The sequence below is a fragment of the Primulina tabacum genome, chromosome 3 (genome assembly GCF_025594145.1).
Source record: "Primulina tabacum isolate GXHZ01 chromosome 3, ASM2559414v2, whole genome shotgun sequence".
In the NCBI taxonomy this organism is placed as follows: domain Eukaryota; kingdom Viridiplantae; phylum Streptophyta; class Magnoliopsida; order Lamiales; family Gesneriaceae; genus Primulina; species Primulina tabacum.
Window position 1 is genome coordinate 9,664,714 of NC_134552.1, and position 23,984 is coordinate 9,688,697.

Genomic DNA, 23,984 nt, shown 5'->3' on the forward strand with positions numbered 1-23,984 from the left:
TGTTAAGAAATACTTTAAAAACCTATCCATATAAGTCTCAGAGCAAGAACATACGATTTTTAGGAGTTTTCTCGGTTCTCTTTTTAAAAAAGTAAAAAAAAAAAGATAATAACTCTTTCTCTGTATAATTTTGCCTTCTGTATTTTTGATAAAAATTATTTAACTGAAAAACCCTTCTCGATAAATGACTTTAAATTTAAGATGAAATGTTGAATTAAATTTGTATATATATATCGTTAAGATGATATAAAATATATAATTAGACAACATCCATGACACCCTCAAATCTAAACAAAAAAAGAGTCGATGGCTCAAAATTTGAAAAGAAAAGAACAAAGACAATGAAGAAAGAAACAAAAAATAAACAGACAAAGTTGCATCATATACTCTCAATAATGGAGAGTGGCGTATAAAAATAATCATGCGTCCCCATGAAATCGACCAACGTCCAAAAACAAAGTCCAATTGATTAAATACTTAAGGGCCCTTCACAAACAAGATAAGTACTCTCACTGGTGGCATTCCAATTACTTGTCCCAAATCTCAGTCTTTTGTTTCTTTAATTTCACCATGAAACAACACTTGAGCATGAGAACAATATCCTTTCTCCTTTCCCATTTCATTTTCTTCATCCAAAACACCAATTCACAAAATCAAGAAGACTCTTACAGCTCACAAAATTCAGTCACCAATTTTCAACCAAGTGTAGCGGTTGTGATTGGCATGCTTTCTGTTGTTTTTACCTTAACTTTTGTCCTCCTTATTTATGCCAAATTCTGTCACCGGCAGTCCCACGGCTCGGGCGCAGCCGAACGAACTCGAGAATGGCTGGTTCCGTCGAGGACTCATGCCTCGGGGACAGAAAAGACAGTGATCGAATCTCTACCTTTCTTTCGGTTTTCTATGCTAATGGGCTCGAGAGAAGGCCTGGAATGCGCGGTTTGTCTCTCGAAATTCGATGATATCGAGATACTTAGGCTGCTGCCTAAGTGCAAGCATGCGTTTCACGTCGATTGTATTGATCATTGGCTTGAAAAACATTCGAGCTGTCCTCTTTGCAGGCAAAAGGTGGGGAGAAATGACCTTTCACAAATGGCCTATTCGAACAGTTTTCGATTTCTATGGAATCAAACTGAGTCGAGAGAAGAATCCAGCCTAGAGGTTTGTGTTCAAAGAGAGGAGGATCATTCTGGATCTTCAAGAAGTAGCTTTGAAAAAGGCAAGAATAACGAGGAGGATATTATATCGCGACCGATAAAAGAAAGCACAGATTCGGAGGATCAAAACAAGAAAACTCTCCACAGATTCAACCACAAGATTGTTGTCTCTGATGCTGCTGTAGTGATCAAGAATCGTTGGAGCAACGCCAGCCCTTCCGACATCATGTCTCTGAATTCAGAGATGATTAATGATCTAACAAGTTCAAGATTTACTTTTCCGCATTCGGGAAATGATATTCCGATAACAAACACTCAACAAGAGGTGGGAAAGTTTGAGAGGAAATATTCAACCTCAGATTCTTATAAACAAAACTACGAAAATTCGGGTTTCGATTCGAAAGCAATTTTGAATACAAACAACAAGAGATCAATGTCTGAGATAATAGTTCATCCAAGATCTATTGAGTTGGGGGATGTTAGAGATCATACTTCATTTGTTTCGAAGACTAATACAAAGGAGGAAAGAATGACAAGGCTTTGGCTTCCAATTGCGAGAAAAACAGTGCATTGGCTTGCAAATAGAGAAACAAAGGCGCCTCACACTAGCCTGCAAACATAACATTGTAAATCATTATTTAATATTTGAATAAATTACATATTCAAACAATTTTGGATACAAATAACCTTATTTTGTTCGGGATTATTTGGCAATTTTTAAGATTCCTTACAAAAATATAGATCATAATCATCTCATTTTATATAGTATATTATTCACCTACAGAAGAATCCACTGACAAAAGCAGATAACAACATTTTTTAAACAACTAAATAATATAATATAAAAATATTTTCATACGTAACATATAATATATATATTTATTTTCACACCCGTACCCCACTTCTTGCTTCAAAAACATGGCGTATTTGTGATCCATCTGTCTAGACTTAATGAATCTCATCACATGTTTTGTGCACATGAATTCGGGTAAAATGGTCACCCATTCTCAGATTTATTACACCACTCTCGCATGTGATCTTGTGCACATTTTTGGGTAAATAATGTAAAGTTAAATTAGCTACTTAAACAAGAAAATTTTATTGCATACGTGGCCGTTAAAAATTAATTTTGTGGTGTCACGCCCCGAGACCGGGTTATGACACCGGCGTTGTTTAACAACCACACGATCGAAAAACAACTAGCCTCGTAGTACATCATAAACCGAAACCAGTTTATTATCATAAATTTCCCAAAAGTTCACTGTCTTTACAACTCAAAAGAAATAGAAACACGCGGAAGCGTAAATACACGATACTGAAATCATAAGACAGAATAATCGACGGGTCCCGAATTAGACTGCTTCATCACCATCCCCAAAAGTAGTCTTGCTCCTCATCCTCAATTTGATTCTCATTCTTATCTGGGTGGAAAAGTAAAGGGTGAGTATTTTGGAGAAATACTCAGTAAATGGGGGCCGATCGCGCATGAAAATTATCGAGGATATACATATGAATAAATTATCAAAATTTCAATATTAAGCATGTTGAATCAAATACTAACACAAATACGAATATAGCACTGAAAATCATCTCATTTTCTATGGTTTTTTTTACTGATCAGTCCCCTATATGTTACTCCTCTAAGGGGCGAGTCCAAAGGAACGGTTATTATAACCCACCGCATCAGGGCCTAAACAAAGTATATCAAAGTTCGGAATTTCCTTTACCATTTCTAAATCGAGTCATTACAGTGCATTTCAAAAAAATTCAAACATGCTTTCACATATTTAACTGATATCGAACAAAGAACAATTCAAGGGATTTCAATACCAAATGGAAATGAATATATCACGCCGACCGAATTTTCAAAGTCATGTTTAATTTATTTTCGAAACATATTATGCCCACTTAAAAAGAAATAAGTGTGCCAAATAAAATAGTATCAAGAACCCACTTACAAAGAAAGATATATAGCAAAAGCCCACTTATCCGTATTCTGACTGCTCAAGGAAACGTAAACGTGAACGGTGAGATTGCGGCAGAGCTTTGTTACTAGAGGGCGAAGAGCTTCGAGAATACGGTGCTGCTAGAGAGGATTTCGAGAATTTGGATGTGCAAGTTTCGAATGAGGAGCCTTCCTTTTTATAGGCACGAATAAATGGAGTGATTTTGGCTGTATGAGTTCCTCCACAATTGGTGTACTTCCACAGTGCATGTTCTTCACATGTGCGGCTCAAAAAAATGTTTAAAAACATTTATCGAGAAAATGGTGAAGAAAAATAGTGACGATTTGAAAAATATTTGAATGAAATGGACCTTTCAATTCATTATCTTGAAATTCTGCTTTATTATAGATTTGTACTATTCAAGATTCAACAGCCTATTTGTATACATAATTATATATAAGAAAAAAAAAGTAGGCTGTTGAATCTTGACTAGTACAAATATATGATTATATAGGCATCCACGTGGCAATCGTATTACATAGTGATCGGTAGCTATATTAACATGATCCGTGCTATTAGTCTTTTTTTCCACCATGAAATCTATAGTTTTTAATTTTGTGTGTGTATTAGATAAATTTCAGGTTAATGCAGTATTTGGTAAATCATGTTATAAAAAGATAAATAATGTTGAAAAATTAATCAAACTCGCTAGCTCATCCGAAAAAATATTGTTGATAGGGATCGGAGAATCACGATCCGTCATATCATTGTACGTGAAATTATCACAAATTAAAATAAAAAACTCTCATGAAACATTTTCACGGATCAATTTTGTACGTCGAATATCCAATCTAACCCAAACCATGAAAAAATATCACTTTTTATTAAAAAAAAATATTAATCAACTCACCTCACGGATATTCTTATTGCAAAGAAATTTGATGAAACACATGCTCCTCCCGGCTTAAAAGCCACTTGAGCAACTAGCTTGCAAGGTAATCCCATTAATATTGATAATCACCAGATAAATTCAATAGAAAAGATGATAGGTGAAACCACCATGCATGCATGCATGCATGCCCACGATAATGATTTTTTGGGTGTTTCTTGTTTGTTTCACTAAATGATTTGGATAATGATCGTTTCCACCAATATACATACCGTAAAGTCGTGTCCACGTTTTTTTAGCAAATATGTTGCAGCATTGGCCCATCTACGTACCTACACAATTAAACAGATCTGCCAACTGATCATATATCACATGATTCAAGCTATTTTCCAGTGGCATCCAATAATAATATATTGACTCTTAAATTACGATACGTACATCTATCGATTTACAAGATTTCGATATTTGAACGAGTTTGTAATCAGAGTATTATATATATTTATCATCTTGATTGCATGTAAATTTTCGAAGAAGATATATATATGGTATAGTTTAATTTGGAGGTGAGAATAATTAACCTTTTTGCTTTTTTATTCTATACAAATATTATATCTTATGCGCGCGTATATATGTTCTTTTATCCTTTTCCCCCCCTTCAAATTTTGTCTTCCGTTATTGTTACACGACGTGTGTGTTTCATCGCTAGTATACATTAAATTTTGATATAAAACATAATTATGTATTTGAGAGTGCCTTTTTTCCATCAAATCTTATATATATCTGCTCAGTTACCGTTCTGTTTTACTTCATAATTTATCGATCTTAGCTAGCTAGCGACAATATAGATTTATATGATCAGCCAGTTCATACAAAATAACTAACAAGCTATTGATTTTTGTCAAAATATTTATGCACCGGTCCATTTGATGCCGGCAACCCAACCCAATACGCATTAAGGAGAAAATCAAGGGTAAACAGCTATGTTTCCAGGAATAGGCTGAACCGGTCTAGTATTTATACAATTTCTTTCTTTAAAAACAGACATAATTCATCATTTAAGTGGAAGAACCGGTCTAGTAACCATATACTGGTTATACTAAATAAAAGGGCATGGCATTTGATTTAAGGGGAAGAAGAGAAGTTATAAAGAAAGAGTTTGCCAGAAATGCAGCTTCAATCGACACACACGTTACGGTTTCATTCATCCACTGTATCAACTGAGACAAACTAACTTCTGTCAACTATCCCATCTTCCTCAACAAATACTAAACTAGCTAGACAATAGAATCAAGTGCTATTTCAATGAAACCAGCAAAATATATATATACAACAAAAAAATCCTGCCCGATAATGAGGATCCCAATAATAATAATGATAAAAAAACGTCAAACTATAAACTATCGTGTCCAAGAAACATGAATCTTTGTTTACAGCCTCCGAAGAATTTTAGTAAATATCGACTTCAGTTATAATATATCAGTAAATATGGGGACTATAAACTATCGTTTCCAAGAAACATGAATCTTATGCCTTTGTTTGCAGCATCCGAAGAATTTTAGTAAACATGGACTTCAATTATAACATATCAGTATTGTGGCATGAAACAGTCTCCAGGAAATAGTCCACGGTATCGTTTCACATCTTCGCAGTAATCGTATATCATATGTTTCTTTCTGAGTGCTTTCATAGCTCCGTACTCGTCTTCATCCAGCTCCGAGCGGTAAATCATTGTATCATACTCGATGATATTCATACTTGGGGGCGGTCTCTCATCATAGTTGCACGCACTTGCTTTAAAATTGCGCAGCTCGGATACGAAGGGGGCGTTTTGCCAATCAATTTTGTCAAGCCCACCTCGTGTTGCCCAGCTATCGGCGTTCCAAAGACTGGAGTATACCCTCATCTCTTGAAGATTTGGGAATGGGATTCCATCTTTCAGATAGTTATTGTATACCCTTATGGGGACTCTGTCAACATACCATCTGAAACAAGAAATTGCTCCATGTTAAGAAAAAACTAAAAACGGAGTTAAAAATACAATGTGGATGTGCAGATGGTTTACAGGATGACCATGACATGAGATGTTTATATCTTGAAAATCGGGGATTAGATTGTATAATAATTAGTTTTCATGTCTAATCATTTTTGTAGTAAAAATTGATCCGTCTTTTGACGAGCCATTTGAAAGCAACTCAAAAGTTTACGAGTCCAAATATGCAACTCATTCAGGACATAACATACAAAAACAGGACAAGAAACGTATGAATGAATCTTACATTACTTGAGATGGGCTCCAATATATAGTGTAGTTGTGGAAGTCCGCAGTTGGGTCGAACCAGGGATGAAACTGCTGTTCTCTGCCGCCGCATCCTTGAGAAAATATGTTTGTATGGATAGTGTAGGGCTGTCCCGATACGTTTCCTAGAAATTCAAAGTCTATTTCATCGTGTTTTTCACCAATGGAAGACAACTGCACACCCAAAAATAAAAACCAGGGCCAAAATTATTAGTATCAGAAATCATTCATTTTCACAAAAACTCTAGAACCTACACTGCACGTGTCCGAGATTCAGACACTTACATAGTAAGCTGTGACGGTTCCGGCTGAGTTTCCAGGCACCAATTTTATCTGCATCTCAAAAGTTCCAAATAGAAATGTTGTATTGGATTCTATTCCAGAACCTGAAACAACCCAGGATTTTTTAAATGGTTTAGAGAGGGATGAAAATAAAAGATAACCGATTTAAAAAAAAAACTAACAAACTTGAAGCACAGAAAATAAGCTTGTACACACCGGATTCTTGATCCAGGACTAGAGTAACATCGTCCCCATTCCCCTGTAAAGCAGAATGGTGAGCTCCCCAGTTACAGAACATCGTGTTCTTGAACTTACCCTCCACCAAACTTAAATATATCGACACTATCGAAAACAATACGAGAAACGGTAAGCGCAAGACAACAGATATCGCCATTTTCTTTCAGAAAAGAGGGTTTTCTCTCTCAGCCAAGAATTCGTCGCGCCGTCCAAATGGGAAATTTTTCCGCGGAGCGTATGTGATAATGAGCTATGAGCCTGTGACCTTATCATAACACCTCACCCAGATACATGTTTTTTTGTTTTGCATAACGTTAATATCTGTTTTCGGAAATATATATATATATATATAAAACATGGATTTTTTTAATCATGTACTATTTGGGATTTGAGCGCGTAACGAAGGCGTGTGGTAGTGTGCCCTCCTTTAATGGAGGTGTTATTGAAAAAGATTGGAGGTTCGCCATCTGTAAAAATGGCAATACAGGTGGAATGTCGATAAGGTGAAAAGACGTGCATGCAACCACCGGTTTGTCCACTGTTAGAACCGATGATTCCGGAGAAATTTGTGGTTTTAGCCTAGGTTAGGCTCAATCAGAGTTTGAATACAAATTCATCAAATCAAAAGAAAAATATGAGATTTATTAAAAAAAATTGTGTGATATTAAAATATATCAAGACTGTTAGTGTTCCTGCGTACTGAATAGAATCAACCAGATTTAAAATATAATATCGATGTTTGATTTGGCGTTTTAACGTGTTGGAAACTAGTCAGAGATTCATGACATGTATTCGGTCACATCTTAGACTTAAAAATTATAAATAAACATGATTCCGTGCACATGTAATCCGGCCAGACTTAAATTTATTCGTCTGACAAGTTATATATATATATATATATATATATATATATATATATTTCAAATCCACCCGCAAGCCGAATCTATTGCTTTAAGTTTACACAAAAATTTAATTGAAACAATTTTATACATCATATTTAATTTAATTACCGCAGCTTTGAAATTAATTTTCTTTTTGAAAAAAAAAAAGGTTATATAAATTGAGTAATATTCCTCCTAAATTGAGAGCCCAAGAGGTGTGTTTTAATACCCATTAATTACAGACCAACCAGCAAGCCACAGCTCATTCATTTAAAAGGTTTTTTTGACAGCCATAATTAATAATAACTATACAAATTTCCAGCCAATTAAAAAGTTTTTAATAGCCATTAATACCCCATACCAATTTCCTGTACCAAAAAGGTTCTCCCTAAAATAATAATTGAAATTACATTTGACAAAATTATATGTAATGGATATCGGTAATAGTTCCCAGACAGCTCGATATAATATTTATATTTATTAAACATAAGATTTATTCTCATTAATTTTGGGATTATTAGAAAATTTTGACCAATATTTCATTGGATTCATTAATCAATTACGAGAGATATTGGGTACTAGCATAGAAAATTAAGCGTAACATAAATTAATATATATATATATATATATATATATATATGTTGATACATCGGAATATGTGTAACCATCCGACAAAAATTATCTGTTGGAAAAAGGAGAAAATAAATAAAGGAATATAAATAGGTTGTGTGACCATGAAAACTTAAAAAATGATGAGAAGAGAAGTCGAAATCTAATTTTGGGTGTAAAAAAAAGTATTTGGTTTATTTCTCTTGTTCAAAGGAATAAATTCGGATAAAATGAGAAAACAAAGTAAATTTTTTTTCTTAATAAAATGTCATAAACTGTGCTAATCTATTATATGTGATGAAATATTTAATAAGTTGTGTGAATATATAACATGAGTTATAAAAAAAGAATAGATCTAATTTTGATATACTGTCAACCTACTGCGTCCATCTATCATGCTCATCAACTGAATGTGATAAAGCATATCAAAATTGTATATTTAATAAGTGAGTATCACTTCAACGATGAACACATGTGTGTGTATGATAAGTGATACTCACGGGAAATTTAGGGTCCGATCCACGCAAGCGTCACTAATCCAGACACGGGCTCCAAAATTACCCTGGGCCTGAAATCACAAATAAGACCGTTAGGAGGGGGCCAGGAGAGTATCCTGGCGTAGCCCCTCCGACGCTCAAGTCAGAGACTGAGGATGTATGGGGGGAGCAGCTAAGGGCGCTGCTGAAAACAATATAGTGAATCCCATAACTGTACACTCAAACCTGGTATTTATAGGAGAATACATGGGCCCTTGATGGGCTTGTCTTCCTTTTGAGCTAGGGATGGGCCAAGGGTAATGGGCCCATCCATGGGGTATCAATAAGTAAATGATCAACATATCAAAATTAAAAATATATATATTTAATTTTATAATCTTAAAATATTGGCCTTCGTATTTGAGTGAGGCTAAAAGCCCAATTATGTAAAAAAAAAAAAGGCTTAAATTTTGGACGACCCGAATAATTAATTAATAATGACGATTATTTTTAGTTTTGCCATTTAAACTGATGATCAGGCTGGTTTTCATTTTTCGTTCTCTTTATTTTCATTATATATATAATAATATATATATATATATATATATAGGGATATAAAGAGAGTATTTATAGGGTACCATCCAAGAAACCCCCCCTTTTCATCTTCTTCGCTATTTCCCCCAATTTATCAACCCTCCCGCGTACATAAAGTGTTTTTTTAAATTAATTTCTTATCCCACAATTATTATAAGTAAGTCTATTGTGAGACGATCTCAAATCTTTATCTATGAGACGAGTCAATCCTACCGATATTCACAATAAAAAGTAATACTTTTAGCATAACAAATAATATTTTTTTTATGAATGACCTAATAAATACGACACGTGAGACCGTTTCATACAAGTTTTTGTCAATTATTAGTGCAATGAAAACGTAATTATGTGATCAACTATATTTTGTGTGTGTGTGCGCGTCTACACACACACACACACACACACACACACACACATATATATATATATATATATATATATATATATATATAAATGAGATAGAGGATCCGTATAGACGAACTTATAATGTAAATCTGAAATTATAACTATTTAATTTGTATGAGACAATGCAAATTTATGTCGAAACAGTTTGTCAATGCAAATAGCCCTAGCAAATCATATTTTTATATTCCTTTTATTTTCTAGATAAAGTAATATTGGTAATAGCATTAAAAAAATTTTATTCTAGCTAACGTACGTATAATAGTACACATACGAATTGAATTAGAAAATTTGCCAGCAAGCTCAAGAAAAAAAATATTTGCCTTTTAGTATTCTTTAGAAATGCATGATCAGTAGGAAACAAGCAAGAACCTTAACCCACAATTTTGTTTTTGAAAAAATAATAAATTGGATAAATTAAGATTGAACGTATATAGTTTCTCGAGGTGATCAAAGCCTGAGCTCCAGATCTATATCTTGAGAATTTGAAGATTGATTATCAGAATTTTGTTTAGTATAAGCAAACAAATCGGTCCCGACTTCCGTCTTCTTTCTGTTGAATGATCCCTACGTAATCCATGGCAACAAAAACAATATTGAATAACATGTGGGGGGTACTAGGGTGTGTGTATATATATATATATATATATATATATATATGTATGTATGTATGTACCTCGACTCCGTGGTTGAAAAAAGATCTAGTCATGCTATTTGGCAGCACAAAATGAAGGTTTTCTAAGCCTGCATTGCCTGGTTGCCATGTTCTGTTTAAGGCCAGAAGAATATCATATACTATATTGCTCAGGAACTATATTAATAACATATAACTACAAGAATAAATGCTTATGGTGACATTCATAAATGTCATCATATTCAATATTTAGTGACATTTAAGTTTTAGTGACACCTCCAACAAATGTTGTCTATTCCAATGTCGTCTTAAACTTCCTGACATTTTTTAATGTCATTATAAGATGTTAATGACAACTTCATACGTGTTACTAATTATTCATATAACGACAATTTTAAATGTCAAGAAAACTCATGTTTTAAATACATTTATACATGTTTTGTTATTATAATAATAATGATAAATTTATATGTCAGTTAAAATCATTTCTAATGAGAAATAAAAGTGTCGTGTATGTTATTTATAGTGACAATAACAAATGTGGGAATATTTGGGTTGGATAAATATAGGAGGAGGGAAAAATAGGTAAAATAAATGTGAGAATAAAAAAACATATTAGATTAGTTATCGTGACATTTTTAATTATGTCATTTTTTATATGGAGGGAAACAATTATTTTCCCTCCTCCAAAATTTATCCAACCCAAATATTCCCACATTTATTTATAGTGACAATTTTTAGTTTTTTAATGATTTTTTACGATGTGGGAATAATAATTGTTTCCCTCCATATAAATAATGACATCAATTAAAAATGTCAGGATAACTAATCTAATATGTTTTTTATTTTACACATTATTAATTTTTTACAAGTGTCATTATTAAGTATTTGTAACAACATTTAATTAAAAGTGTCTACAAAAAGTGTCACAATAGCCATTTATTGTTGTAGATATACGAGCAAATTTAACGGTTCATTGGGAATGAAAGTTGCTGAAAGATTCTTGCACAAACCTTGCAACATTGCTGGGTTGGGATTCCCCATATGTGGTTGCCCCTTCAAAATCTGGCAATCCCATCTAAAAAAATTAAAATTAAATCGCCTTAATTACGTGTTTTGAAGATTTAGTCATAGGATCGAATCAAGCTATTAGTTGCGCCTTGCTAAGACAGAGAAAATAATCCAGGGTTACGTGGAATGTAACATCAAGAACTTAAAATCTTTAACTTTATGAAATATGAGAAACAATAGTATCATATATGTTCATATAACAATTTTTTTACTGTGGTCGACTTAAATTTGTAGAAAATTATATTCTTATAGTATTCTTTTTTATTAACGATATTATAGGGAAAAAATGTCAATACCATTGCTCGGTAAGATCCCGGAAAACCATAAGAAAGCGAAGACGATGAAGTTTGCAATCCCATGTCCTCCTGCACAGTCATAGAGGATAATTTTCTATGGCCGCATCATCAAGAACACCGAATTCTTTATATATATGCTCATAAAGTAAAAGAACGAAAGAAAATTTTTACAACTGGAACTAGTGTATATATATATATATATATACCTGGATGAAATTCTGGGCAAAAGGGTTATGAAATGTAGGAAGATAATTGCATTCCATCTGATCATGTAACCTAATCTTCTCAAGCTGAGCAACTCCAAGTCCTCTTTGTGGCTGTTTAGGCTTATCCGAACCGTTCTTTTTCCCTTTTGATCTTGATGATGAAGACATTCCTGCTACACATGATCTACCATTTGCATCCGATCCAAAATAGTTGCTTCCCATTTATTTTCTTGAAACTATTCTCTGTGGATTAATTGGAAATATGTATTTGATTTTTGAGCATATATCCCACCCAACCAGCGGGACTTTTAAGCTGTCAAAAACTCTAATTAATTGCATTGCTGGATCTGGAGATTGTGTCTAGATTTTATGTGATTCATTTCGTTTACATTTATGCTTGGATCAAAAAAATCTGTGCTATTATTTTATTCTTTCATTTGTTATCCAATAATTCCATTTTTACTACAGTCATTGTCGATATATATATAAGTCGGTTTTTTTTTTAAAAAAAAATTTCTTACTCCTTATTTTTAGTTTTTTATTGCAAATGCTATTGAATATTATATTATTTAAAAATGTATTTTAGAGAAATATGTAACGTAAAATCGTGATTCAAACAAATTCTAACTTTTTTAGATTTATATCAACATTTATTTACAAATAATAATGGCGTGACGAAGGTCAAAGTAATATTTATGATGCGTCTAAAAGTTGAGGCATGAATATTTTAAAAGTCCAATTCTCGACGTACGTAGTAATTGACATAATTAAAGAAGAAATTTCCTGAGAATTGGGGGAAAAAATATCTTATGCTCGTGTTTTTCAAGATTTTACTATTTACTATATATAAAATTAATATTGCATCATATTTTAATATTCATATTTAAGGAAAAAATCTTAGGTATTTCAGTATCAACCCTTGTTATTTGAAAATATTATGACAAACAACACAAATATATAATTAAATAATCCTTTAAAAAAAAAATGTAGTGGCATATTTACAGCTCACCTCCATCGCTTTTTGAGATTAAAACATAAATATGTTAATATCTAATTAATTATTCAACTCCATCCTTAACAAAAAATAATGTCGTGAACCATCCCACCACATTTATTTATTTTATTAAAATAAGATCATAAATTTCTAATAATTAACTCGAGCTCAAGTGGTTTGATATATAATTTTTTTTTAAAAAAAATTAAAAAAAAAATTATAACTAAATCATTCACTCTCAATCATAAATTTGAACCATATTTTAAAAATATGATATCATATTTCTCCTCTCACACACGCACACGCAAAATTCGTATAATAAGAGATATCCATATTGTATAAGAAAAAAACAAAGAAAGATCTACGTATTCATGATAATATTGTAATAAATCCTATCCTAATGCATGTATAGCAATTGAGATCTCATGCCTGTATCGAAAATCAAATATATCTAACCACTCTCTCTCAATTCATATAATTTAATTATCAGTAGATCTCTTGTGCGACGGTCTCACGAATATTTATTTGTAAGACAAATCAACCATATCGATATTCACAATAAAAAGTAATACTCGTAGCATAAAAAGTAATATTTTTTCATAGATGACCTAAATAAGATATCCTTCTCATAAAATACGATCCATGAAACCGTCTCACACAAATTTTTACCTTTAATTATAAGACACACTGACTACACATGTATATTAATAAATGAATACGTTGCACGATGAATTCCCATCCAAAAGTCAATGCCGTGCTCCAAATCTGCTGGACGCACGATTTATAGGTCATATTTTAAGAAGTTGTTATGTGGTGGAAAGTGTGATGAAATAGAATACAATTTTATATGGTTGGTGAAAGTATAATATATTATTATAATTGTGAATATTGGAACAAAAATCAGATCAAATAAATTAAAAATAATGACACAACAATAATTTCAGCATCTAAAAAAAACACATGATCATATGTGAATTCAAGTTATCCAATAGTTGAACGCATGAATAATATTAATATTGATAGTGTTAATATGACAAAACACGAGTCATTAGATCAATTGTTAGAATAATATCTTTTATGACAGCTTGAACTCAACCGCTACATGCTAAGTAATCTAGAAACCAAATCGGCCTTCTTTTTTCTTCTCATCGAAGTTATTTCACAAAGATTTGCCGGGATAAGGAAGAAAGAGTATACAAACAACTTTCAAACGTATATAGTTTTTTTTCTCCCAATAAAATAGTAATGCTTATGGATACAATTGGAAACAATAGTAAAAAATAAAAATACACAAAAACTCATCTCTCTCAGATTTTTAAAAAAAACATCAAAAGCTTATATGAAACTTAGAAAGAAAATCTTACATTTTCAAATTATAAGCATCGAAATATCAAAACCCCTCTAACTAATACCCATCGACGAACTAATTCCTCCATCGATATATATTGGAAGTCTTTTTGGTGGACTCTTATATAAAAAAATTCCTATTAAGCTTGTGGCACAGTGTTGTGTGGTACAACTGAATTATAGTTACCAGAAATTATACAGCCACCAAATCTAGTGTAATTTCTAATTTATGCAAGCCACTTATCAAAATCTAAAATCTGTATAATATATTTTCTGATAGTTATTGTAAGAATGGTGCTTTAATCCGTACTTGTCTTCTCTCAATTTGATTTATTTGGATACATACTCAAATTTCAAGAAATATATAAAAAGGGAAAATGGACTGTCTGCCGGTCCTGTTGGTTCTGATGGATTATGCAAATGCTGTGGTGAAAGGCTAGTAACTATTGACCTTGATCCCGATGAAACTGAACATTTTGCAAAATCGGTGGCATCCATAGCCTTGCAAAGAGAGAAAAATTCAAGTACTTTTCAGAAATTTCAAGTATGCAAGTCCATTCATTTTCTTTTCTCAGTAAATAGAGTAGTTTGAAGGTCTGCAAAGTGAAGGCTGCACCTTCATTGCAGAATTGGCTCGACTACTATGGACCATTTGAGGCCGTGGTGGATGGTGCAAATGTTGGCTTATAGAGAAGATTTAAACCATCAAAGGCAAGTGCTGTCATGCTGATGAAATATGAGAAGTTTGTGACTCTCTTTTTTTAGTTTTTATCTGGTAAACAAATTGTGGTGGTTGGCCATGTCTTCCATATGTCAATACTGTTGCAAATGGAATTTGCCAAACGCTGCCTTCTAGAAAATGGCCCCTGATTATACTGCATAATAGGCATATTGCTGGGGATAAGATGGACGAACCTGTCAATAGAAGTTTCGTTGAGAAGTGGAAAAATGCTGATGCTCTCTTTGCTACTCCGACCGGATCAAAGGATGATTGGTATGAGCTGCTCGTCATAGTTTTCGCTGATGATAAAATGCCATTCATTCTTCATGTGATTGATTAGATTGTCGCCCTTGAAATTGATCTTTATTTCAGGTATTGGTTGTATGCAGTTATAAAGTTCAAATGTTTGCTTGAGCACTAATGTCGAGATGAGAGATCACCTGTTCCAACTACTGGGCAATGATATTTTTCCTAAATGGAAAGGCATCAGGTGAGCTATTGCATGCAAAAGGTGAAAGCCTATTTAATCAAATTCAGCAATCATACAATTGCTATTTTTCCTGGTATCGAATGCATCTATAAACTTAAACTATATAACTACCGAAAAATAGTTCAGATGATGTAAGCTTCTTTTGTACTTCTGTTATTAGAGATACTGTGCTACTGAATACTGATCACCGTGTCCCTTCCTCTATTGATTCTCCCTATTTGTATTAGTTTCAAACCAAACAAAGAACGGAATATACATGCTGTTTAATAATCTAGAGTCCACTTTTCAGAGATGACATGGAGGACAAGGGCAATCTAACGTGTCAGTCTGTTAAAATTTTTTATATGGCTGCAATATGTGGTTTATTAATAAGCTGATCTCTGTTTGCTTGTTGATCCTGTGAGAAACTTGAAAGCTGCAATAGTATTCTTTTATATTCCATGATTATAATATTTCATTGAGATTGCCCCTACCTTTTTTTTTTCTTCTGTAGATTCGTTTTAGCTTTGATGAAATGGGCCTAATATTTCACGTGCCACCTCCTTGTTCCATAACAATACAGGTCAGTCTTTGTTAACTTAACTTGCTGGAGTATTTATGGTCTACAAGTTATACCAAACTAAAATCTGATGTGAGGGTAGCAGAAGAAAGATGTTTCCACAGTTGCACTCAGAGACTTGGACATACTCTGACTTGTGCTAGAAACAATGATATGAAACCAGAAAAGTGAACAAAAGCAATATAGTAACAATACCTAAAATCCTTCTTCAATCGAAGTGAAAAACATAGCCGAAGAGAAATCTTTTGTTCTTGCGAACTAACAGAGAAACTAGGAATATATTGTATTTTAAGATTTGTTAGACTCCACAGACTCTACCAACATGAGTACGAATGCGAGTGTGGTTCTTCAGACATACAAGATATCAAATCAGACATTTTTGTCTTAGTTGTCTTGATGCATTCTCATAATTGGTTTTAAGCCCTTGAGGATTTATGCTAAGACCGACTCCAAGTGATGTATTCAATTGACAGGAGTCAGAGAAGGGCCACTGGCATTTCTCCATTGCATCAGAAGTGGAGCAAGAGGACCAAAGATTATGGTTATGCTTTACGCGTGCAGACTCGAGATTGGCACAGCTAGATTTTGAAGATTCAAATGAAGGTAAATGCAGATATAAGATCGATTATAGCTGAACAAGGCATTGTTATTCTTTTTTCCCCCTGATTTCACATCACTAATGGGTACAAAATTAAGTTTGTCCTCTCAAAACCGAATTTGTGTAAATCAAGATTGTACTAAATTTCATTTATTCATGCTCCATTGGGATTTAAAGACCTTATTCAGATCAATATAGTGTCTCCATAGGACCTTAAGACGATCCACATCAAAATCCTTAATATATCTGGATAGAAACCAAGAATGGTAATCAACACTATCATGGAAAACAACCAGTAAAGTGGTTATTACATCTAACCATAATATGTTGGATTCATAACCACCATGGTTTACTTAGTACATAAATTTCGTTGTATGAAGAAATATTTAGACTCTATTGTGGCTAATTTCCCAGATGGCACAATGTCTAAACATAAACAAACGGTTGCCATCATGCGACCATTGGGTTTATGTTCTGATTCTTGTTCTGTTTCATATTGTTATCAGATAGATCGACAACATTTATACCATACAAGCTGCAGAACAAATTCAAGGATTATTATCTTCAAATATCAAAACCATAATATTACCATCTGCAACGTTCAATCATCACTCCATCATCCCAGAACTTGAGGCTGCAGATAACAACGGGAAATGTTCGATTGATTTCCAAATATGAATGAAGCGACATACCCCGGCTTCCTATTTTCTATGACGGGAACCACAACCATTATCCTTCTATCCATTATGAATAAACCTATATTTTTTTATTTTCTTGAAATTGTTTTCGTAGGTTCCAATGTAATAATTACTTCTTATATCCTAGAAAACATTATAGTACTGTGTTGTAAATTACGACTCTTGCATAAACCAAATGAGAGGATAAATTATTATTATAAATAAATAAACATATTAAAATTGGAAAAATATATGGTGGCGATTCAATTCGCGGGAACAAACATGACGTAGGTCGTCCACCAAACGTCCACCGAAATTTGCGGATTATTATTCAAAAGACCACTCTGTCTACAAAAGTAGATCATTATTTTTTTTCTCTGTTATAATAAAAAATATTTGATGCTATATTTAAGTTTTATTTCCGATTATTTTTATATATGTTTTTTGTATATTGAAAATAAAAATATGAGATTTATTAATAATCATATTAATTATTATTCAGAAGACCACGTTAATTTTATAATTATAATTAAAATCTGCAAGGTGCAATCCACGCGCTTGAGAGTGAGTGAGTGATATTGTATGCTTCCAAACGCGCTTGAGAGTGAGTGAGAGATATTGTATGCTTCCAAACGATGAGATACAGACACGCCACCTTCTTCTTCTTTAGAACTGAACTGTAAAGCTTCAACAAAAGAAAATGGAGATTCTCTCCCGCATTGTTTCGGCAACACATTATTACCTTCTTTTTATTTGATTTCTTTAATCTAATATTACCTATTTAGGAATTCATACTTCTTGTAAATGTCTTCAGTGCCGCCAGGAGCCTCACCCGCTCCCACCTCGCCGCCTGCTAACGCCACCACTACACCGCCGACCGGTCCTCCTGAACCTGTCGCTTCTCCCCCGCCAACTCCATCCGGCTCTCCTCCGCCGGCGTCCTCTCCCTCACCACCATTGCCTTCAAACTCGCCTCCTCCTACTTCTCTATCTGGGACTCCTCCGTCCCCTCCGGCGCCGTCTGGTAGGGGTTCTCCTCCGAGTAGAGACTCTCCACCTGCTCCATCTGGTGGCACAACGAGTTCTAAGACGCCCTCTACGTCATCGTCTGGTGGGGGGATATCGACGGGGCTTGTTGTGGGGATAGCTGTAGGAGGTGTTGTGATACTTGCTGTATTGAGTCTACTGTTTTTATGTTGCAAGAAGAAGAGGAAGAGATCACAATATAATTACTATGTACCTCCACCGCAACCACTTGGCACCAAAGGTAATTGCTTGCTTTGTTAACTGTAATTAATCATATAAGGTTAGAACCTGTACACTTGATTCCCAGAACTCATCAAATTTTCGACTTTATGGTTTGTTCATCATCATCATGCTCATATAGTATGTTTGTTGCGCACTCTGAATTTCTTGGTTGTTTCCCAGCTGACCCTTACGGTAATCCGGTACAGAATTACCAGTATAATGTCCCCCCACCTGTTGATCATGTCGTTCAAATCCCTCCTAAACCTTACCCACCGCCAGTTGGTGCATCAAGACCGCCGCACTCACCAGTACGCGCCCCTTCACCTCGACCACCCCCTCCTCCTCTCGTGAGTAGCAGTGGAGGTTCTGGTTCCAATTATTCCGGCCCCGAAACTCCTCTTCCTCCTCCTTCACCTGGAATTGCTTTGGGATTTTCGAAAAGTACATTTACGTATGAAGAATTGTTGATGGCAAGTGATGGATTCTCGACAGCCAATCTTCTAGGACAAGGTGGTTTCGGTTACGTGCACAGGGGAGTCCTTCCAAATGGAAAAGAGGTAGCAGTAAAGCAGCTAAAGGCAGGAAGTGGACAAGGGGAGCGTGAATTCCGGGCCGAAGTTGAGATCATCAGCAGAGTGCACCACAAGCATCTTGTTTCATTGGTTGGATACTGCATCACTGGGTCGCAGAGAATGCTCGTCTATGAGTTTGTTCCAAATAACAATCTGGAATTTCACTTGCATGGTTAGTTTTCAAGCTTGAAATCTTCTTTTCGAACTATATTAGCTGAAGAAAAAACATTGTGCTGGTAGAACAGGGAGAACAAAATCAGTGAAGGACTCTTCAATGCTTTCATATTAATGTTACTCCTTCACACTTTAATATTTATGATAAAAAAATAATCATGCCACTCTAGAATTTGCTAATCCATGTATTTCAGGAAAGGGAAGACCTACAATGGATTGGCCCACGCGATTGAAGATTGCTCTAGGAGCTGCAAAAGGACTTTCATATCTGCACGAGGATTGTAGGTTTTTCTTTCATGAATTTCTAGACCATTCAACATGTGGAAAAATGGAAAACATGTTTTTGTTTCGTCAAAATAAGTTATTGTTCAACTGATGTATTTTTTTATTTAGGTCATCCAAAAATCATACATAGGGACATCAAGGCTTCTAATATTCTTTTGGATTTTAACTTTGAAGCAAAGGTATTGTATTTGAGTTTCATGATTGTATTCTACGAATGATCTACGTAACTTGATTCCCACTTTTTCTAGGAGGGGTTAAAAATCTCGATAGAGCTTAAGTTGAATAATGTGAGATTTATCCTATTGCAAACGAAATAAAAAATTTAGCTAACCACTGCTTTTCTCAGGTTGCGGATTTTGGCCTTGCTAAGTTTTCTTCTGATGCCAATACTCATGTCTCGACACGGGTGATGGGAACTTTTGGGTATGACTGACTTCTTTTGGCTTTCTTAATACTTTACTGTGCCATGTTTATTCATCATCTTCACAAACCACAGAAGCTTCAATTCCAATCAAGTTGGGGTCGCCTATGATGTGTCCAAGTTCCATATTAGGAAAACATTAACTTGCCTTGTCTGAAGCATATAATTGTTTCTCAATTCTGGTTCTAATACCCATTGCTCTCATAATTCACCATGATCTAGATATTTAGCTCCAGACTATGCTTCCTCTGGAAAGCTCACTGAGAAGTCTGATGTATTCTCCTTCGGAGTCATGCTTCTGGAGTTGATAACTGGACGCCGACCTGTTGACACGAGTCAATCTTTTATGGATGATAGTTTGGTAGACTGGGTGAGTAGTCGCCTAACTGTGATGGGCTCTTTTTCTTCTACATTCTCGTTTTCGTTTGATGATAATTTTTTAGCATTGGTAGTTGTGTATTCACAGGTAATATACATAAATTATTTGTGATATAGGCTAGGCCATTGCTCACTCGAGCTCTTGACGACGGAAATTTTGACGCTCTTGTTGATCCACGGTTGCAAATTGATTATCATCAAAATGAGATGGCTCGCATTGTAGCCTGTGCTGCTGCTTGTGTGCGCCATTCAGCAAGACGTCGGCCAAGAATGAGTCAGGTAAATAGATTTCCTTTAAAGACGGAAGTACTTGTTCAAATCATTCAGGTTGAACACTTCCATAAATTTGGCGTTCATGAGACCAACTTGTTTTTCGTGACTTATTTAAACTGTTAGAAACAAACTATGTTCTGATTTATAGCAAAACAAAAATATGACTCCGAGCAGGTTGTAAGGGCGTTGGAAGGAGATGTTTCCCTGTCTGATCTGAACGAAGGAATCAGACCCGGACACAGCTCTTTATACGGATCTCATGGAAGTTCAGATTATGACACTGCACAGTACATTGACGATATGAAAAAATTCAAGAAAATGGCACTGGCAAGCGGAGAATACGGGAGCAGCGACCAGTATAGCAATCCAACCAGTGAATATGGATTATACCCATCTGGTTCGAGCGGTGAAGGCCAACAAACTAGAGAAATGGAAATGGGAAAGATGAAGAAGGATACTCGAGGCGAGTGACGACTGATGCCAGCTTATTTCTGAGTATGAAACTCAAACCTGTAACTTCCTTGACATAAATTGCTTGTTCCGGCAGCTTGAGGGATGACATGCTTGCCAAGAGTTGGTGGCTAAGTGGCTTACTTTATTGGTTTCTTTTATTTATTTTATTTTCCTTTTTTTCTCGATTCTATATTTTGACACTATTAATTTTGTTGACGTATGTATTTATAGTTCGATTCTTGCAATACTTGTGTTCAATCTCGGGCAATGTCAATCTTTTTGGCTTTATCTGAGGACATAGGATTAGGAACGGACCTTTTGGCTTTTGCTTTAATTTTCTTCTTGGGATCGGGTATAAATTTTTTTTTCCTCGTTTAGTCCCAGCGTCAAGAATCAAACAAATTGGACATCGAGTGCCGAACAGTTATTATGGAGACCAAAAATGAATCAGTTTGCACATGCAGGCAAGTCATTTTATAAATGCATGTGCGTGTATTTGTTGAGAAAAAGGCAAATGATAATATATATTAAATGATAATGATTGATGCACATGGCCGGAGCTTTTTCTTTTCAAATTTACTACAATACCAATGTTGCCAGTACATATTACTCCGTGCGTGCGGCGCGTAGCAACGCTAGCTCGGAAACTACAATTAATGTCAAATTAATTTTTAAATTTTACTGGAAGAAAAAAATATTACCTATCTGATGTGATCTGTCTGAAATGGATGAATCGGGTAAAAAGCTCCAACGGATTAAATCAACAATTTATAGTGTTTGGGAATTTTGAGTGAAAATAATGGCCTGGACAGCACCTGTAAATAAGAAAGTAACTCGTGAATGGGCGCCGGAGGGGTATCCGGCGTGACCACTCCGATGCTTAAGTCAGCAGACTTTTCAGGTGAACACAAGCAATATTTGAGAGAAAATATGTGTAATTCTTAAGAGTTGAAAGATTTCAGAATCTTTAAATAACATTAATACCTGCTATTTATAGTAAAAAATGGGGTATGTACTTTGATTCCCGTGCCACCTACTAAATATGGCAAGTTGCTGCCCATACTTATAGCTTCTGATGGCTTCTAGGACACTCCAAGCCCAAGTTGTTCTGACAGATTAGACTGGCTGTATCAATCACACTCGAGTGTGGTGCAATTCTCGAGGTGTCCCGGGTAATAGATTGCCCGGGTATTTGTATGAGAACCGGGCTATGATCACTGCCCGGGAAGAGGAGAAGTGCCCGGTTAGCAAAGTACCCGGGTGGCTGCGTGAGAGCCCGGGCTTTTAATTGAACACCCAGGAAGAGACGTAGTGCTCGGGCTAGAGTTTGACTCGCTGTCCCGATCAGTCACACTTGTACTTTTGAAACATCATTTAGAGTGTGTAAGAGCATCGGAGCTTTTAATATCCAATAGATGAAATGAGATACCGGAGTCTGCTACAACCTGAGTTTTGAATAAGACACAGGCTTTAGTATTTATACCGCCGAAAAATCGTTTCGTATCCCGAGGCAATAATGAGTCTGTCTCCTCGATATCCGTACCCGTCCTTTCATTTGCTTGCACCATTTCCTAGATCCATCCTGATCGTCCACGTGCATCTGGATCAACGGCCGAGATCTATCCCCCCGCTTATATATAGTAACTCACTTATTTTTCAAAAATCACTTGCAATTTCAAAACTGCAGCGAAGCTCTTGCAAAATTTTTCTTTCAAGCTCTTCTCTGCAAAACACTTAGTTCCGACGATCCTCAGCCGCCTTTCCTCCAAAAACTCGTAAGTTCTCCTTCACTATGTCTGATTCAACTTTCTTCTACGTCAGGAGCCAATGTGCGAGGCTCGCCTAGTGTAGAGTCCACCGCGCTGCGCTCTGATTCCTCTCCGTCTCCCCCTCGCCACTCTATTACCCAACCTTCTAAAAAACCAGTGACCCATCAAACAAAACCTTTTTCTTCTAAACCTTCTACCTCTAGCCACTCTCGAGCCCGAGCTCTTGCCAAGAGCAAGGGTAAGGGTAAAGCCCGGGCTTCAAGTCCTCCGGCAACCGAGATCTCGAGCCTTCCTTGGTTCTCCTCTATGAGCAGCACCTTGCGCTCGGGGGCGGATGAGGAGCTCCGAGTGCTGGGGTCTATCCCCTCTAATTTTTCCATTATGATTCCCGGTCCTTCTGATCGGGCAGATCACCCCCCACTCGGGTGCACAACTTTCTTCCGGGACCAACTTAGAAATGGTCTTCGATTTCCCGTTCATCCTTTTTATATCGATGTGGCCAAGTTTTTTGGCGTATCTGTCAATCAGCTTCATCCCAATTCTTTCAGGATTATGGCTTTAGCCTATGTCCTTTTTAAAATGAATAATCTTCTCATCACCCCCCTCATCCTTCATTACTATTTTTCTTGCCGGCTTGGGGATAATGCATTTTCCCTGAAATCCCGGTTAAACGCCCGATTCCTTGATGACATCTCTTCCTCTCAAAAGGGGTGGAAAGGAAAATTTTTCTATATCCAACTCCCGGGTTCTATACCCTGTCTGACCGGGTTTCTCCCTTCCCTTCCCTTCCCTTCCCTTCCCCAACAACCTTCCCTTCCCCAATCCTACAAATTCGAGGAGCCTTTCCTCGTGAGTCAAACCCTGGTGGAGGGGCATAAGTACTCTTCTTCCACCCTTATCTCAGAAGAGAACTTAATGGCCTAGGGGTTGAGTTCCCGGGCTGAGGACCCCGTGGATCGTGTAATTGACGAGGTGGCTGGCTCGGGCTCTCAACCCGGTACATCCTTTCTCTTCTTTGTTTCCTTATTCCCTTATCTTGCTTGCTTAAT

At 35.5% G+C, this 23,984-nt stretch overlaps 4 protein-coding genes across 5 annotated transcripts; 2 read left to right on the forward strand and 2 right to left on the reverse strand.

Annotated features, from left to right (window-relative positions):
* Nucleotides 1–386: 386 nt before the first annotated feature.
* Nucleotides 387–1,893, forward strand: LOC142538939 (E3 ubiquitin-protein ligase ATL42-like). The gene has a single exon (XM_075644238.1). The coding sequence runs from the start codon at nt 571–573 to the stop codon at nt 1,777–1,779; it is 1,209 nt and encodes a 402-aa protein (XP_075500353.1). The 5' UTR covers nt 387–570; the 3' UTR covers nt 1,780–1,893.
* A 3,279-nt stretch (nt 1,894–5,172) lies between these two features.
* LOC142538940 (xyloglucan endotransglucosylase protein 7-like) lies at nt 5,173–7,117 on the reverse strand. Its single transcript, XM_075644239.1, has 4 exons — nt 6,787–7,117; nt 6,574–6,674; nt 6,269–6,462; nt 5,173–5,974 (listed from the first exon to the last, which is right to left on the reverse strand). Exons 1-4 carry the CDS (start codon nt 6,962–6,964, stop codon nt 5,578–5,580), a joined length of 870 nt encoding a protein of 289 aa, XP_075500354.1. The 5' UTR covers nt 6,965–7,117; the 3' UTR covers nt 5,173–5,577.
* A 2,960-nt stretch (nt 7,118–10,077) lies between these two features.
* On the reverse strand, nt 10,078–17,516 carry LOC142540067 (protein SPEAR1-like). Its single transcript, XM_075645944.1, has 7 exons — nt 17,275–17,516; nt 15,233–15,509; nt 11,977–12,289; nt 11,771–11,839; nt 11,417–11,481; nt 10,446–10,536; nt 10,078–10,336 (listed from the first exon to the last, which is right to left on the reverse strand). The coding sequence occupies exons 3-7, from the start codon at nt 12,196–12,198 to the stop codon at nt 10,220–10,222; spliced, it is 564 nt and encodes a 187-aa protein (XP_075502059.1). The 5' UTR covers nt 12,199–12,289; nt 15,233–15,509; nt 17,275–17,516; the 3' UTR covers nt 10,078–10,219.
* Nucleotides 17,517–17,987: 471 nt separating this feature from the next.
* LOC142540074 (proline-rich receptor-like protein kinase PERK1) lies at nt 17,988–21,543 on the forward strand. Of its 2 annotated transcripts, none has more exons than XM_075645966.1 (8): nt 17,988–18,629; nt 18,791–19,354; nt 19,551–19,637; nt 19,750–19,820; nt 19,988–20,064; nt 20,285–20,432; nt 20,558–20,719; nt 20,888–21,543. In XM_075645966.1, exons 1-8 carry the CDS (start codon nt 18,167–18,169, stop codon nt 21,182–21,184), a joined length of 1,869 nt encoding a protein of 622 aa, XP_075502081.1. In that variant the 5' UTR covers nt 17,988–18,166; the 3' UTR covers nt 21,185–21,543. The 2 variants fall into 2 exon arrangements, with proteins under 2 accessions (XP_075502081.1, XP_075502082.1); XM_075645967.1 differs by having other exon boundaries at nt 18,389–18,629; nt 18,817–19,354.
* The last annotated feature ends 2,441 nt before the right edge of the window (nt 21,544–23,984 follow it).

What these genes read in the sequence shown, in the direction of transcription:
- LOC142538939 (XM_075644238.1), top strand. Translation starts at nt 571, where the DNA reads ATGAAACAACACTTGAGCATGAGAACAATATCCTTTCTCCTTTCCCAT.
- LOC142538940 (XM_075644239.1), bottom strand. Translation starts at nt 6,964, where the DNA reads ATGGCGATATCTGTTGTCTTGCGCTTACCGTTTCTCGTATTGTTTTCG. An exon ending in AGTCCTGGATCAAGAATCCG is followed by an intron (nt 6,675 to 6,786) that starts GTGTGTACAAGC and finishes GGGTTGTTTCAG; the next exon opens with GTTCTGGAATAGAATCCAAT. An exon ending in GAACCGTCACAGCTTACTAT is followed by an intron (nt 6,463 to 6,573) that starts GTAAGTGTCTGA and finishes TTGGGTGTGCAG; the next exon opens with TTGTCTTCCATTGGTGAAAA.
- LOC142540067 (XM_075645944.1), bottom strand. Translation starts at nt 12,198, where the DNA reads ATGGGAAGCAACTATTTTGGATCGGATGCAAATGGTAGATCATGTGTA. An exon ending in CGGGATCTTACCGAGCAATG is followed by an intron (nt 11,482 to 11,770) that starts GTATTGACATTT and finishes TAATTTTTTTAG; the next exon opens with ATGGGATTGCCAGATTTTGA. An exon ending in CAACCCAGCAATGTTGCAAG is followed by an intron (nt 10,537 to 11,416) that starts GTTTGTGCAAGA and finishes GGCCTTAAACAG; the next exon opens with AACATGGCAACCAGGCAATG.
- LOC142540074 (XM_075645966.1), top strand. Translation starts at nt 18,167, where the DNA reads ATGTCTTCAGTGCCGCCAGGAGCCTCACCCGCTCCCACCTCGCCGCCT. An exon ending in ATTTTAACTTTGAAGCAAAG is followed by an intron (nt 19,821 to 19,987) that starts GTATTGTATTTG and finishes TGCTTTTCTCAG; the next exon opens with GTTGCGGATTTTGGCCTTGC. An exon ending in ATGATAGTTTGGTAGACTGG is followed by an intron (nt 20,433 to 20,557) that starts GTGAGTAGTCGC and finishes TTTGTGATATAG; the next exon opens with GCTAGGCCATTGCTCACTCG.